Raw genomic sequence first — 16,548 nt, 5'->3', positions numbered from 1 at the left:
CTGTTTTGTTAGATTTATAGTCAGCAGTGTGGAAAATGAACTGGAGAGGAGTAAAACTGATGGAGCAAAATAAGTAGAGAGATTATTTTATTCACCAGTATCAGGGATGATGAGTTAGGACAGTGGCAATGTAATTTGAACAAGAGGACAAAATCAAAAGAGTTTGAAGAGTAAGTTTAGTCAGAATGATTGTAAGTAATTATTGTAGGTAAGTGAAAAATAGTTCTAGATTAGTATTCTTATGAACCTCAACCTATAACCTAGCCCCTTAGGGATTCTCCTTTTTAATTTTTCTGAAGTCTGAATTATTGGAATGAAGAGGAGATCTAAGTTATGTCATGTGCAACTCAATGAACTTCCACAGGTTGTAAAAGAATTTGGAATAATATACCTGCCAAGGGATTTTATTAGTGCTTCTTTTATTTGGCCATTTATATCAACAAATGACAATTATCTAGATTTGAAGGACTCCTTTCTCAATCAGAGAAGCAATCACATCATTTCTATTGAATGTCCTGTTTATCACTATGACCTTTGAGTTTACAATCCATGGAGTTGCTACTCAAATTTGAAGAAGAGGATTACACATCTAATTATTAAGAACTATAAATATTTTCTTACTATAAGGTTGACTTATATGAAATTGCTGATATTTAACTGTTCACTAAAAACTGTTTACTAAGTAACTGATATTTAAATGTTTACTAAAAATTCAACCTAATCATATAATACAGTTATTCTTCTTAAATTATATTTAGATTGAACAATTAGTATCCTTGACCTTAGATCCTAGTATCTCCTTTATTTATTATATCAACTGGTAAGTGAATCAATTAAAAATGTCCTCATCATCCTTGTGGATGATACCAATCTTAGATTGGTTAATATGAAATTCAGACATAAAATTCTGCATTACTTTGACAGATTCACTCTATATATGATCTTACAAAGGAGAATGATATTTGGTTAGATCTTTAGGGCCTAAAATAGTAATTTATATGTATAGTATGAATGGAATGATTAGACACAATGAGTACCAAGGCCTGGTTCTCATGATTGACACCTGCTAAACATGTCCTGTTGTTACCAGTGTGTTCAAAACAGTGACAAAGATGGAAGGTTTTCTACTTCAGTTTTTCCATTTCAAAAAAATGTGGAGAATGTAGGCTTTGACGAAAGATATGGAAAAAATAGGCTTCTTAGATAGAACATTTAAAGGTCTGTATCTTAGAAAGGTGGGTACTCAAGATAACAGATATATGAAATATTTTCTGGGAAAATTCTGATTAATTGTAATTTATACACACTAATAACTGAACACAAAGACTGAACTTAATTCTGGTGATATTTTAAGAAAGACCATGTGATAATACAGCATTGAACTGAGCAGCTAAAAATGTGGTATTTTTATATCTGAAAATCTTTGAAGAAAAGAATACATAAGTACTTGTCTCAAGTAATTTAGATTATTTGTTGGCTTAATATAGTAAGCTCAAACAGATGAATTAGGATTCACCTAACTATCTTATTATATTTCAGGTAAACATTCTTAACTGATTTGTCAGTAAATTTCCAATTCATACTGTATTATAGTCCTGTGTTCATATCTTATTTTGTTAAGAAACACTTGTCTAGTTGTAAAGAAAATCCTATGTAATGTAGATGAGAGGTGGCCCTAGATGTTTTCATGTTTCAATTGTCAATCCTGGGTGGATTTTATACCTTTCTTATCCCTACAATTTAAAGTTATTTCCAGAATATAGGAATTCTATGGGAGTTTCTGATTCCATACATATCTGAATCTAGTCACGTTTTTAGGCTGTGAGCTTTTACTTTGGTTGTCGAGATTATTTTTACGGTTGAATATTCTTTTTCATGATTTCCTGAATAGTTCTTTTTCTTACATGTAAGTTTCCTATTCTTATACTTGTTTTTTTTTTTAATTATTATTATTCTGATCTTGGTCCATAAAAGTTCTGAAAGTAGATTTCAATGTAAATACATATTTAGGAATTTGAGGCTTTGGAAAAAAAATCATCTTCTAAAGGAAATAGTAACTCTAATGTTTACCTCCGTCTGTTCTTCAGTAGAGTAACACACAAATAAGAAGCAATATCAACAATATATTATTTTTTAATAGTATAAGCCACTGTTAAAACAGATGTGACTAGCTTTATATGTTCCCTTTTTTAAATGTCACTGAAACAATATAAAAACTATACTGTATCTTCTAATATCAACTTTTTGTTTAGCCTAGATTACTTCATCTTAAAAATGTAAAATGACATTTATTTTTTAAAAGAATTTTAATATAGTAAAGCACATCCTCATTTTATAGTCACCATTTTCAAAGAACTTTCTTAAATTCTCGAATTAGTTGCAAAAGAATATACTTATTATTGTCCCCTACTACCTTATAGAAGAAAAATATTTACTTTTATATCTAAAAAAACACAAGATAAAAATTTTTAAATATTTTTGAAAATTATAACGCTGTTCTTATATCATATTCAAAATGACTGTATATGTTAGGTTAGGTTACATGTTAGTAGAGACTTCTCTGCTCCAAGTAGCAGGAAACTTCTCAAACCAATTTAAATAAAAACAGAATAATGTGTTTGTCACAGAAATCTCATTAGGGTAAGAACAAGGAATTGGAAAGGTATAAGGAAACTACTTCCTTTGCTACTTCCTGTATGGTTGCTTTATTCTTCCTTTTGTGTATAGACTTGTCTCTGTGAACAAAACAAGGCTGCCTTATAGTTTCTGTTTTAAATAATTTTCTAATTCAAGAGCCCAAAAGTACTAGATATTGTTTCTCAGATCTCACTCCAAATGCTCAGAAAAAAGAAATAATTGGGCAAGTTTCTATCCATGGTCCAATTAGCTATAAACAAGAAAAAAAGGTCATCAAGTATAAATGTCAGGGGCAGTTCTAATAGAAGGGGAAATACAGCCTAACTAAGCATGTATCTTAAAATAGAATTTTTTTTCAATATGCTAGAAGGCAATACTTAATGAGCAACGAATCACTTTGAACTTGAGTATTTATTTGAAGGCCAAATTTAAAGAAATATTGGTACAATGTGCTAATTTTTATTTTCTCAAAGAATTTAATCCTGAGAAGTACTTTATATTTTTTATATTTATAATTCATTGTAAAGTATATAGTGCTTATATTTTTAATATTTGTAAATGCTTAAAAGGTCATTTATTTCTGTATTTTTTAGAGTAATCTACAAATTACTGGCTTCTAAAAGTGAAAGTATTTGGGTTCAAGCTCTGAAGGTTCTGGGATACTTTCTGAAGCATTTAGGTCACAAGTAAGTTGATGTTTTTCATAATGAATTGTGGAAATACCTATTGAAATTGTATTTTACTGTAGTTTTGTTTCTAATGGAACATGAAATTTGACTTGAATAATCTTACAGCAGAGAATAATAGCTTCCTGTTGTAACAGTGGTGAAAGTGTTTTATAAAAGAATGCTTATTAATAGTAGATTATAGAACAAATTCACAATTTAAGTAATACAGTTTATTTTTATTTTTCGCTGAAAGAAAATGCTATTCATTTTAAGGATATAAGAAAATATTTCATCAAATAAAACAAAACACTTATGGATATGATTTTAATGAAAACTTTCCTGACAGGGAATCCCATATATATGAGAGCTGCTCTTTTGTTTACATGCTAGCATAGTCAGTATTTTATTACTTGTATTTTTTTCTAAGACTGAAGCTTACTGATTATTTTTGTGATTTAAAGATCCTAGAATATTTCTTTTTTCCCCAAAGTCCAGAATTTAGATACTTTTAAGTGTCACTTGCTGATATAATAAATGTTTTTCATGTTATGTTGTCCAGTGCAAAATTATTTTTTTTAAAAATTCATTTTCTATACAAATGAGCCCAAGAATGTATCATTTAATTATTGCTAGATGGGATTCCTCTCAAAACCTCATGGTTGCTATTTCTTTTTGGTGCTTAAATTTACCAAGATTTTATTGATAACACTGATAAAAACTACACAAGATCCAGATAAGACATCTCTAACATGCTAAATAGTTTGAAAGAGTGGATAGATGCTTTTTATTTTGGTACCAAATCAATAGTCACGTAAGGGAGAATAGACATGTTACCATTATAGGAATTAGTTCAACAAAGCCTGGATTGTAGGAAAGAATTATGCCTATATGAGGAACTATCAATGTACTAGTTGATTGAATATTAGAGTAAGAAGCCCGTGTACTTTTAATATTAAGAGAGAAGGACTACTCATGTAACTTTGGTTAAGTAAAAGAAATTAACTAGGAGAAATTAAATAAAGAATTCTAGCCCTAGATGCAACCTCTTAAAAATTGTTAAGAAAACACGTTTAAAAATACAGCAATGTGGAAAAGATAAGCAAAACCAACTTGCAGATAAGAACACTCACAGGAAAAATATTGTTATAGAATACATAATAATTGTGACTAGAAATTTTACTGTAAGTTTAAAAAATAAATGAATTTGTTCTGGGGAAGGAATACTACTAAGCAGAATTTCAAGAAGTTGGAAGAAATGGTAGGATAACACAGAAGTGTTGGATCATGGACTAACAGAACTTTGGAGGAAAGTTTCTATTTTACTTTTGTTGAAGAAAATTTCATAAAAATGAAATCAGAGGAAGCCTAAAGGAAGATAAATTGTGTCGTTGGCAAAGTAAGATACACAGAAGATAAAAATGAAAACAAAGCAAATAATATGTATGGATGGAAATATAAGAGTTGAGAAGGATCAAAGAGATAATGATTGATACGGAATGCACAGAAATTCCAACAATGGTCTAAATTGAGTCCCCAAATAAGAAAAGCAGAACAATGGAACTAACCAAATATTTAAAGCTATAATTCAGTGAAGTCCTAATATAAGATTTTGCCATCCATATTAAAAAACCCTGCTGTGTACCAGGGAGTATTTTCCTAGAATGGTCAGCACAAAAGTAAACTATTGGATTTAAATGTAAGTCAAGAATACTTTGTTCAGCAGTGTGCAAATAAGGGGGAAATTTGAGTTGGGCGTTAGACTTTTCTAGAACACTTTTCAATAGAGAAAACAGAGCAACACCCATAGGATATTGAAGTGAAGAAAATGGGAACCACAGTATCATTTAAGTAAAAAGGATGCTGCCAAACAATTTTTAACCATACAAAGAGTTGTTTTTCTGAATGATTATTGAGAAAATTCCTGGGGACAAAGTTCAGCCAGTCAGGATGACTGGACAGACTATAGCTAAGTAATACTGGTGAAGACTGAATGAATTTAACAGTAAAACTAAACGTAAAACAAACATTTCAAACAGAGTGACAGACCAGAATTTACTTTCATATGCCCTAATAATGCAGAAATGCTACAGTTTTATGAATTGGGAAAGGGCTGAGCAAAGACAGAAAGTAGAGTAAATCCAAAGAGTCAGAGGTTATCCATAAGAAGCTGACAAATGAAATATTAGAAACACAGTCTTACTAAGATTTGATGGCACAGGAGAGATGAAAAATTAAGAGTAAATACATTGGATTTATCATTGCTCGTAATGGAAATACACTTTCTAAACACATAGAGGACTTTATATTCCTTTATATAAAGTTACAAAGACAAGAATTTTGGCAAAATTATAATGCTTTCAAGATAATAAAGAACTATACAAATAAAACTAAGAATAATACATGTAATGGAATCTTAAAAAAATCTATAAAAGTTGGAAGCATAACATAAAATCCGACATATGTAGCACCAAACAGCAGCCATAAAAATAAATGTAAACATTTTTGTTAATCTCCTTTTTTAAGAAAAAACAAAACAAAACAAAATGGTTCATCACAGTAATAAACCCCAGATCTATATACAAGAAACATACTAAAATAAAGTGATTCAGAAAGATTGAAAATTAAAGGATACCTACAGGTTATGCCACATATATACAAATGGAAAAAGCAGGAATCATGATCTTAGCAATGGACAAATGAGAAGTCAAGCCAGAAAATAATAAATAACATAAAGAAGGACACATAATGTTAAAGGGTGAAACTTTCATGAAAAGGCAATTATAGGAGAAATAATACAATTACCATTAGTTTAAAACATTAAAACAAATTTTAATTCATGTATCTTGGTTCATAAAAAAATCAAAGGGGAAAGTAATATAAATAACAAGGTAAATCTGATTAATATAGTTTGAAATCTGTATCATGTTGATAAAATAACTTCAATGCCATGGAACATTTATGGAAATTTGACATGGCATCGTAGACATCAAAGAAAAATTCTAAAACCTAAAAATTAAAATAGACAAGGTTCTCTTATTAACATACAGTAAATTTAGAAAATAGGAACAAAATCAGAAACCAAAGTTTCTTCTACTTAGAAATTTAAAATTTGGGCACCTAGGTGGCTCAGTCGGTTAAGCATCTGCCTTCGGCTCAGGTCATGATCCTGGAGTCCCAGGATCAAGTCCCACATCAGGCTCCCTGCTCAGCAGGGAGTCTGCTTTTCCCTCTGGTGCTCCTCCATCTCATGCTGTCCCTCTCTCTCACTCTCTCTCAAATAAATAAAATCTTAAAAAAGAAATTTAAAATTTATTAATCAACTTTTGTGTCAAAGAAAAGATGCACACAAATTTCAGAATTTTTTTCAGGATTTTATTTTATTTTTCATCATGGTAAGTGTACTCTTTAATCCCATCCCCTGTTTTCCCCATCCCCCTTACCCACCTCCCCTCTGGTAACCATCAGCTTATTTTCTATAGTTTGGTTTTCTATAGTCTTGGTTTGTCTCTCTCTCTCTTTTTTTCCTTTGCTTGTTTGTTTTGTTTTTTAAATCCCACATGTGAGTAAGATCATGTGGTATTTGTCTTTCTCTGATTTATTTTGCTTGGCATTATATCCTCTAGCTCTATCCATGTTATTGCAAATAGCAAGATTTCATTTTTTACGGCTGAATAATATTCCATTGTATATATATATACCACATCTTCTTTATCCATTCTTCTATCAGTGGACACTGGGCTGCTTCCGTAGTTTGACTATTGGAAATAATGCTGTAATAAACACAGGGGTGCGTGCATCCCTCTGAATTAGTGTTTTTGTATTTTTGGGTAAATACCCAGCAGGGCAATTCCTTGATCATAGCATAGTTCTGTTTTTAATTTTTTGAAAAACTTCCATGCCGTTTTCCACAGTGGCTGCAACAGTTTGCATTCCCATGAAGAGTGCCAGAGAGATCCTTTTTCTCCACATTCTCACCAACACTTGTTTCTTGTGTTTTTGATTTTAGTCATTCTGACAGGTATGAAGTGATATCTCATTATAGTTTTGATTTGCATTTCTCTGATATGAGTGATATTGAACATCTTTTCAAGTGTGTGTTGGCCATCTGTGTATGTCTTCTTTAGAGAAATATGTGTTCATATCTTCTGCTCATTTTTAATTGGATTATTTGTTTCTTAGGTTGAGTTGTATCAGTTCTTTATATATTTTGGATACTAACCCTTTATTGGATATGTCATTTGCAAATATCTTTTCCCATTATCTGGGTTGCCTTTTAGTTTTGTTGATTGTTTCTTTTGTTGTGCAGAAACTTTTTATTGTGTTGTAGTCCCAATAGTTTATTTTTGCTTTTATTTCCCTTGCCTCAGGAGACATATCTAGAAAAATATTGCTGTGGCTGATGTCAGAGAGATTATTACCTGTGCTCTCTTCTAGCAATTTCATGATTTCAGGTCTCACTTTAGGTCTTTAATCAATTTCGACTTTGTTTTTGTGTATGATGAAAGAAAGTGTTCCAGTTTCATTCTTTTGCATATGGCTGTCCAGTTATTCTAACACCATTTGTTGAAAAAGCTGTCAATTTCCCATTGTATATTTAGTCCTCCTTTGTTGATTACAAAATCAATGTACAGAAATTTGTTGCATTCCTATACACTAAGAGTGAAGTGGCAAAAAGTGAAATTAAGAAAATGATCCCATTTAGAATTGCACCAAAAACAATAAAATATCTAGGAATAAAACTTAGCTGAAGAGGTGAAAGACCTATACTCTGAAAATTATAAATCGCTGATGAAAGAAATGCCAAGAATATGCAAAGAAATGGGAAAACACTCCATACTCATGAGTTGGAAAAACAATATTGTAAAAATGTCTGTATTACCCAAAGCAATCTACAGATTTAAAGGAATTCCTAACAAAATACCACAAGCATTTTTCACAGAACTAGAACAAACAATCCTAAAACCTGTGTGGAACCACAAAAGACCAGACCCCAAATGGACAAAGCAGTCTTGAAAAAGAACAAAGCCAGAGGTATTACAGTTCCAGATTTCAAGTTATATTACAAGGTGGTAGTAATTAAAACGGTATAGTATTGGCATGAAAATAGATACATAGATCAATAGAATACAATGGAAAACAATAAACCCACAGTTGTATGGACAAACTGCAGAATTAAAAAAAAAACAACTTCAAAAAACCTATGAGATATAGCCAAAGAAGTGGTTATGGGAAAATCCATAGTTATAGAGCAATAAAAAGAAAATACAAAAAAATAATTAAAATATATAAGTAGGAAAAGAATAACCAAATAAATGGAAGGTCGTAATTAATAAATAGAAAAGTATAATGATTCAGGACACAGAAAATCATTTAAAAAGCTGATTTTTTATTTTTTTATTTTATTTTATTTTATTTTTTTAAAGATTTTATTTATTTATTTGACAGAGAGAAACAGCCAGCAAGAGAGGGAACACAAGCAGGGGGAGTGGGAGAGGAAGAAGCAGGCTCCCAGCAGAGGAGCCTGATGTGGGGCTTGATCCCAGAACGCCAGGATCACGCCCTGAGCCGAAGGCAGACACTTAACGACTGAGCCACCCAAGTGCCGCTAAAAAACTGATTTTTTATAACTCATGATATAGATGGATAAATCATTAAGCAACTAAAGAAAGGGCAAAAGTATGAATGTACAAAATAAATTGTAATTTCCATAATTAATATACAAATTGAGAAAATTAAAAGAATTTTACATGATAATTTTGCCCAGTTTTCCTAGACATTGATAAGACAACCTAGTAGAAAAAGAGAAAAAGGGTATGAATGAATGGTCAGCTCATAGAGGAGAATATGCACGGCACAGAAACATTTGAAAAGAAGGGAGTCTACTTGTAATAAGGGAAATATAAGGATGCTGGGTGACTCAGTTGGTTAAGCACCTGCCTTTGGCTCAGGTCATGATCCCAGGGTCCTGGATCTAGTCCCTGATCAGGCTCCTTGCTCAGGGGGAGCTTGTTTCTCCCTCTGCCTGCTGCTCCCCCTGCTTGGGCTCTCTCTCTCGGTCTCTCTCTCTCTCTGACAAATAAATAAATAAAATCTTCTTTAAAAAAAGGGAAATATAAACTGAAACTAAGACATCAATATATTAGATTGGTTGTGGGGGAGCAAACATTCTCACACACTGCTAACTGGAGCATGGATTAGTATAGTCCCATTTGGAATACAGTGTTAATTTTGATCAGTGTCTGTCAAAATAACAAATACATATACTTTTTAACCCGGAGATTTATTGCTTATACACATATGAAAACATGGCTCTTCAGAGTTATTGATTGTTCTGTTGTTTATAATCATAAAGGTTAGGAGAAATCTTAAATTTCTCTTAATAGGGGATTTGTTAAATAATGTATGGTTCATTCATTAAATAGAATGCCATGCAGTCGTAAAACAAAACTAACGAGATAAGTCAGTATATTGATACCACGGTTACATTGTCGCATGATTGAAAACAAATAGTATAGATGAATATGTACTGGGTGTGGTTTTGTAAAAATAAGAGGATATAAGAATATAGTACTTCCTGTATTACACTGGGAAAATCTAGAAGGATATGTAAGAAACAAACTATGAACAGTAGTAGCTTCTAGGGGTGCCTAGGTGGCTCAGTCGGTTAAGTGTTTGCCTTCAGCTCAGGTCATGATCCCAGGGTCCTGAGATCGACCCCCACATTGGGCTCCTCCTTCTCCCTCTATTGCTCCCCTGCTTGTGCTCTCTTGCTCTTTTTGTCAAATAAATAAATAAAATCTTAAAAAAAAAAAAAAAAAAAAGAACAGTGGCTCCTAATGGGGAGTTGGTGGAAATGAAGGTGGATGTGGATCAATCAATTTTTTAACAATGTGAATTTTAACCTATTGATATAATTTTTTAATAATAACATTGTTTAGAAAAAAATTACAAATATTTAAAAATAACAGCAACTTAAAATCTTGGAAGTATTTTCATTCACTATTTTATTGATGGATTTGTATTGAATAAAATCAGTGATTGATTAGTTAAAATGAGGAGTTCTTGATTGGTACAATCATGTAGTAAAAGGACTGGGGTAACACTGAAATTAAGTGTTTTCTTAACTACTTAGCTACACAGGGAATTAAGTCCAAATGATTTCTATCAGTATGATTATAAAATTAAATCTAAATGTAAAATAAAACATTTAAAACAAAGCATGTATTCACTTGATGTTGAATAGAGATAATTGTTAGTAAAATACATGTAATTCATTGCTTTTCAAGTTGGACTGCATAGGTTTGGATCCTGGCTTAACCACAAATTTTCCAAATGGTTTTGGAAACATTCTTGAGCCTCAGTTTTTAACCTATAAATGAGTAAAATCATACGGCTTCTCTCACTGAGTTTTAAGGATAAATGATAAAGTAGATTTAAAATGGTTAATCACAGCATATTGCAATGTGATAATTTAAATTGTTAGCAAAAAAGTAATAAGTACAATTTTTTTTTTAAGATTTTATTTATTTATTTGACAGAAGGAGACAGCCAGCGAGAGAGGGAACACAAGCAGGGGGAGTGGGAGAGGGAGAAGCAGGCTCCCAGCGGAGGAGCCTGATGTGGGGCTCGATCCCAGAACACCGGGATCACGCCCTGAGCCAAAGGCAGATGCTTAACGACTGCGCCACCCAGGCGCCCCAATAAGTACAATTTAACATGTAATTCTGATAAAAGCAGAATATATCTTCAATATATTTATCTTAAATATAAAATTTAAATATGAAATACTAGCAGCATTTAGATCAGTGAGATAAGTGTTTCTACTATAATAATTACTATTAATTATTGTTCAAGATTTGAGGCAAATAAAACAATTATTAGGGAAGAAGAAATAGGTTAGTATTTATAGAGGGTTTGAGTATATACCTAAAAACTTAAGAAAATCTTCTCTAAAACTATTAAGAAGTGAAATATAACCCAAACTCAGTGTCTCATTTGTGTATAGAGCAGTTGTCTGGCAGGAAATCTGAGATGGCTCCATAGATGAAGCTAAACTGAAGTCTGTTGGGTTGGTCCCTTGTCACACCTAGTTTATAATTTCCATCAAGTGCTTGGAATACATGTTGTTAGATCCATACACATTGTCAGCTGAACTAGAGATAGGTTTGAAATATATCATTAAAATGGAGAAGTCTGTTCCAAATAGTATATACAGCTACTCTTCCCTCCTGAGGGTAGAACTTAAATCTTCTCTCCTTGAGTGTGAGATGGACTTACTGACTTGCTTCCAAAGGATAGTGAAACCTGGCAGTGATTTTCACTATTGATTAAGGCTAACATCAACAATCATACATCATCTTGATACCGTGTATTTCCTGATATGATGTGATGAGAAAGGCACTTCATCTCTGCGGTATTATTCTAAAAATTAACCCAAGTCTAGTCTAGAGAAAGCATCATACATTCCCAAATTGAGGGATATTCTGTAAAACACTTGACCAATACTTTTCAAAACTGTTAAAGGGCATGAAAAGGAATGGGAAACTGCTACAGATCAGAGGAGTTTAAGGAGATATGATGACTAAATTCGAGGTAGTATTCTGGATTGGATCCTGAGCAGAAAAAGGACATTAGGGAAAACTGGTAAAACATGAATAAAAAGTCCATAATATAGTTAATAATATTGTACCTGTGTTGATTTCTTAATTTTGATATATATATCATGATGAAATAAGATATTAACATATGGGGAAGCTGGGTGAATAATATATGAGAACTCTGTGTACTATCTTTTTAACTTTTCTGTAAATCTTAAAAATTTCCAAAATAAAAAGCTACATAAAAGTGAGAAACTTGGGGCGCCTGGGTGGCTCAGTTGGTTAAGCATCCCAACTCTTTATTTCTGCTTAGGTCATGATATCAGGGTCATGAAATCAAGCCCCACACCAGGCTCTGTGCTCAGTGGGGAGTCTGCTTAAGATTCTCTCTCTCCCTCTACCCCCCTTCCTAAAAAAATTTGAAAAACCTAACTTGGATGTATGCTTGTGGAGAAAGCCAAACTGTTCTTTCATGGAAATGGTCTGATTATGATTATCTTCAGAACAGAATCTAACAAATGATTCAGATAGATGATCAAAATGCCTAAATGGCTGTACTGTAATATGGTTATGATAATTTTAGGTTGTACAAAATTTAAAACACATATTATTGAATGTTCACTGTGGAAATAAAAATTCTCAACCAAATGTATTTGTCTGATGTCTTAACTTCAAGCCCTGTAACTTCTGGGTGAATTCTCCATTTATTCGCACTGTAAATAGATCACCTTGCTGTCTATAGTGTTGGCCTGTTATATATTGGCAGTCGTTTAATCTAATGGTTTATTTCTTTTTGGACTAGTTAAATTAGTCCAGTTTTTCTTGCAGAATCTGTTGTCTGTTAACAAAAAGTAGTGATGTAGGTTCTGGGAGTATGAGAATTGGAAAGAAGTTTCCTTCCCATCTCTTCTGAACTCTAAGCTATTTGGCTTTTTTCAAGCAAATGTTGGTTCCTGTGTACCTGGGGTAGGAACAGAGAAAAATAAGGTAACTGGTGCTGGGTTTTTTCTCTCATGGGAATCACAAGCAGCTGAAGAACTATGTTAAAAGCCTAAGGAAATGACTAAAAAGCAGCAAATCTTGAGGGATCGCTTTGCTCTGAAAGATCTCTGCCTCTTATTCTCTCTCCTCTGCACCCACCTCCCTCCTGAGAAATGTTAACATTGACTTCTATGTAAGTGACCAGCAGAAGGCTAAGAGGTGCCTGAATTGATGGAATGAATCTTCCCTGTCCTTGAACTTGTGGGAGTATGGGAATATTGGAGTGCCACCATGCTGGCTCAGGACTTACAGCAAGCTAAGCTTTGTACTACAGATCAGTATACTTAGAAGCTCTTCTGCCTTACAACACCTGCAGGGATTCCATCGCGTAAAAATCACTGCAGTGAGATCTGACTTTAACTGTGTAAAAATGAAAAATAACAACTCGTTAAAGCTAGTAGTTAGAGATAGAAGATAAGAGAGAATCATCAAACTATGTACTCACTGAAAGGGAATAGTGGTGGAGGCTGTGATGAAACCTTTGAATTTTATTTTTAGAAAGAGCAATTGAGTTTCATGTAGAGCACCAAAAATGATAATCTGCCTTGTTAGCTCATGATTTGTTTTCCAGTTTATCCAAATTAGTGGACTGGAAGTTCCCAAAGCATGGACCAAAAACATAAAGTGAAAGAGAAGACAAAGATATACATAATAGGAGACTAAATATGAATAATAAGAATTCTTGGAGGAGAAAAATAATGGGTATAACAGGATATCCTGAAACACTTTATACTACTAAATATTAGTTTTGGATAAATACAACAAAAATTCTTTCAGTCGTATAGCTGAGCACACAAAAGTAGGTAAATTCTCATATGCCAAAAATAAAAATTAAGCATAATAGAAGAAATAATTCTTTAAAAACAAGATAATATTAAACCATGCAGCTTTAAAAAGTAATCAAAAGTAACTTTTGGAAATGAAGAGGCAGTAATTAAATTTAACAACTCTATGGCCATGTTAAACAGGTTAGATAAAAGTTAAGAATTGGTGGGGTGCCTGGGTAACTCAGTCAGTTGGGTGTCTGACTCTTGATCTCAGGGTCACGAGTTCAGGCCCCATGTTGGGCTCCACACCAAGTGTGGAGCCTACTTAAAAAAACGAACTAAAACTTAAGAATTGGTGAGCTGGAAGATAGAATTTAAGAAATTATGCAGAATGTAGCATCAAGAGACAAAGATGACAAATAAGATAGGAGGTTAAGAGATGAAAAAAGAAAGTTTTCATAGAATAAAATATCCAGGAATAAATTTAACCAGGGAGATAAAAGATTTGTAAACTGAAAGCTGTAAAACATTGATGAAAAAATTGATTAGGAAATAGGAAGGTATTCTGTGAAAACAAATTGGAAGAATTGATATTGTTAAGATGTCCATACTACCCAAAGCTACCTACAGATTCAGTTCAATCCTTATCAAAATTCCAATGGCATCTTTCACAGAAATACAACAAATAATCCTAAAATTTATGCAACCACAAAGGACCTCAAGTTACCCAAAGCATACCCTCTTATGAAGAAGGGGTCATATAGTGCCCAGGTCCTGATGCTTCAGGGGATGTCTTTGGTGTGTGCTACTTGCTCTCTGTTGTTGTGTCTTGACTGCTCTATCCTTCAGGCTAGTAATCTGCAGAGGCTCCCCTTGCCTGCTGTGGGCGGTGTTTGGTCTCTGGCCAGAATGTGGTGAATTTTAACTAGCTGTGCCCTGGTTTGATTGTAAAATGAGACCTGACACAAACTCCACCAGAACTGAGGCTCTGCAGAACTCACTGATCAGGAGATGTGATGTGGACAGCCGTTTGTGCTGGTCCTCTGAGGGATAGGCCTGCCTCACTGGGACTGAAGTAAGCTTGAGGGAAGAGCCCAAGTGTCCATCAACGGATGAATGGCACGCACGCACGCACACACGCACACACACACACACATATGTCCAATGGAATATTATTCAACCATAAAAAAGAATAAAATCTTGTCATTTGCAATGACATGAATGGAGCTAGACAGTGTTATGCTAAGTGAAATAAGTCAGTTGGAGAAAGACAAATGTATGATTTCACTCATATGTGGAATTTAAGCGACAAAACAAATGAACAAAGGGGAAGAAGAGAGTCAAACTGTGTTACAAAGCTATAGTAATCAAACAGTATGGCTCTGGCTTAAAAACAGATGTGGATTTAAGGAACAGAGTAGAGAATCCAGAAATAAACCCACATATATATGGTCAATTAATTTATGACAGAGAAGCGGAGAATCTATAATGGGGAAAGGACGGTCTCTTCAATAAATGGTATTGGCAGAATTGGACAGCCAAAAGCAAAAGAACGAAATTGGACTCCTATTTTACATTATATGCAAAATCATTTCAAAAGGGATTAAAGACTTGAATGTAAGACTTGAAACCACAACAGTCCTAGAAGAAAACACAGCAGTAAGCTCTGAGACATTGGTCTTAGCAGTGAGTTTTTGGATTTGACATCCAAAGCAAAAGCAACAAAAGCAAAAATAAATAACCAAGAGTATATCAAACTAAAAAGTTCCTGTACAGCAAAGAAAATCATCAATAAATGAAAAGGCAGCCTACAGAATGGAAGGAAATATTTTCAAGTTACATATCTGATGAAAGGTTAATACACAAAAGATTTTAAAAATTCATGAAACTCAGATGAAAATAAATAATCTGATTTAAAAATCTTGGGGAGAAGATCTGAATTTCCAAAAAAGACATACAAATGGCCAATAGGTGAATGAAAAGGTGCTTAGCATCACTAATCATCAGGAATGTGCAAATCAAAACCACAGTAGATAGATATCATCTCACACCTTTCAGGTGGCTGTCATTGAAAATACAAGAGATAACAAATGTTGGTAAGGATATGGAGAGAAAGGGAATTTTGTGCGCTGTTGGTATGAATATAAAGTAGTTGCAGCCACTATGGAAAACAGAATGGAGTGTCCTCACAAAATAAAAATAGAACTACTGTATGATCCAGCCATTATTCTTCTGGGTAGATATCCAAAGGAAGCAAAAGCATTATCTCAAAGAGATATGCATTTCAACATTATTTACAAATAGCCAAGACATGGAAACAACCTACATGGGTGGATCCTGAGGACATTACGTTGAGCAAAATAAGTCAGAGAAAAAATACTGTATGATCTCATTTGTAGAAACTAGAGAAATCAAACTCATAAAACAGAACATAGAGGTGGCAAGTAGGGAACATGGGGAATGGGTGAATGTGGTCAAAAGGTACAGTTATAAGACAGATAAGTTCTGGGGATATAATGTACAGCATGGGGACTATAGTTAATAATATTGTATATTTGGAAGTTTCTGAGAGAGTAGATCTTCAAGTTCTCATCACAGGAAAAACATCACCTGTATGGTTGATAGATGTTAACTCACCTTATAGTGGTAATCATTTTGCAGTTTATACCTATATCAAATCATTATGTTGTACACCTTAAACTACTGCAATATTATATGTTAATCATATCTCAATAAAACTGGGAGTTGAAGCAAGTTGACAGGCAGTTATAACAAATGTATCACTCTGTGGGTGAATGTTGGTAGTTAGAGGAAGCTACGAGTACATGGCTTATAAGG

The 16,548-nt window shown here is 33.2% G+C and overlaps 1 protein-coding gene across 9 annotated transcripts in view; it reads left to right on the top strand.

Annotated features, from left to right (window-relative positions):
* NBEA (neurobeachin) overlaps positions 1 to 16,548 on the top strand; it is a 662,067-nt gene that overhangs the window by 157,344 nt on the left and 488,175 nt on the right. For all 9 annotated transcript variants that reach the window (XM_087865187.1, XM_045796974.2, XM_045796975.2 and 6 more), the window contains exon 17: positions 3,231 to 3,323. In XM_087865187.1, the coding sequence (XP_087721313.1) occupies positions 3,231 to 3,323 (93 nt within the window). The remainder of the gene's footprint in view (positions 1 to 3,230; positions 3,324 to 16,548) is intronic.

This window comes from Ursus americanus, chromosome 10 (assembly GCF_024610735.1).
Source record: "Ursus americanus isolate L20-20 chromosome 10, mUrsAme1.1.p, whole genome shotgun sequence".
Taxonomy (NCBI): Eukaryota; Metazoa; Chordata; class Mammalia; order Carnivora; family Ursidae; genus Ursus; species Ursus americanus.
Note: the sequence above shows the minus strand (reverse complement) of the source record. Positions and strands in the feature narration are given on the sequence as shown.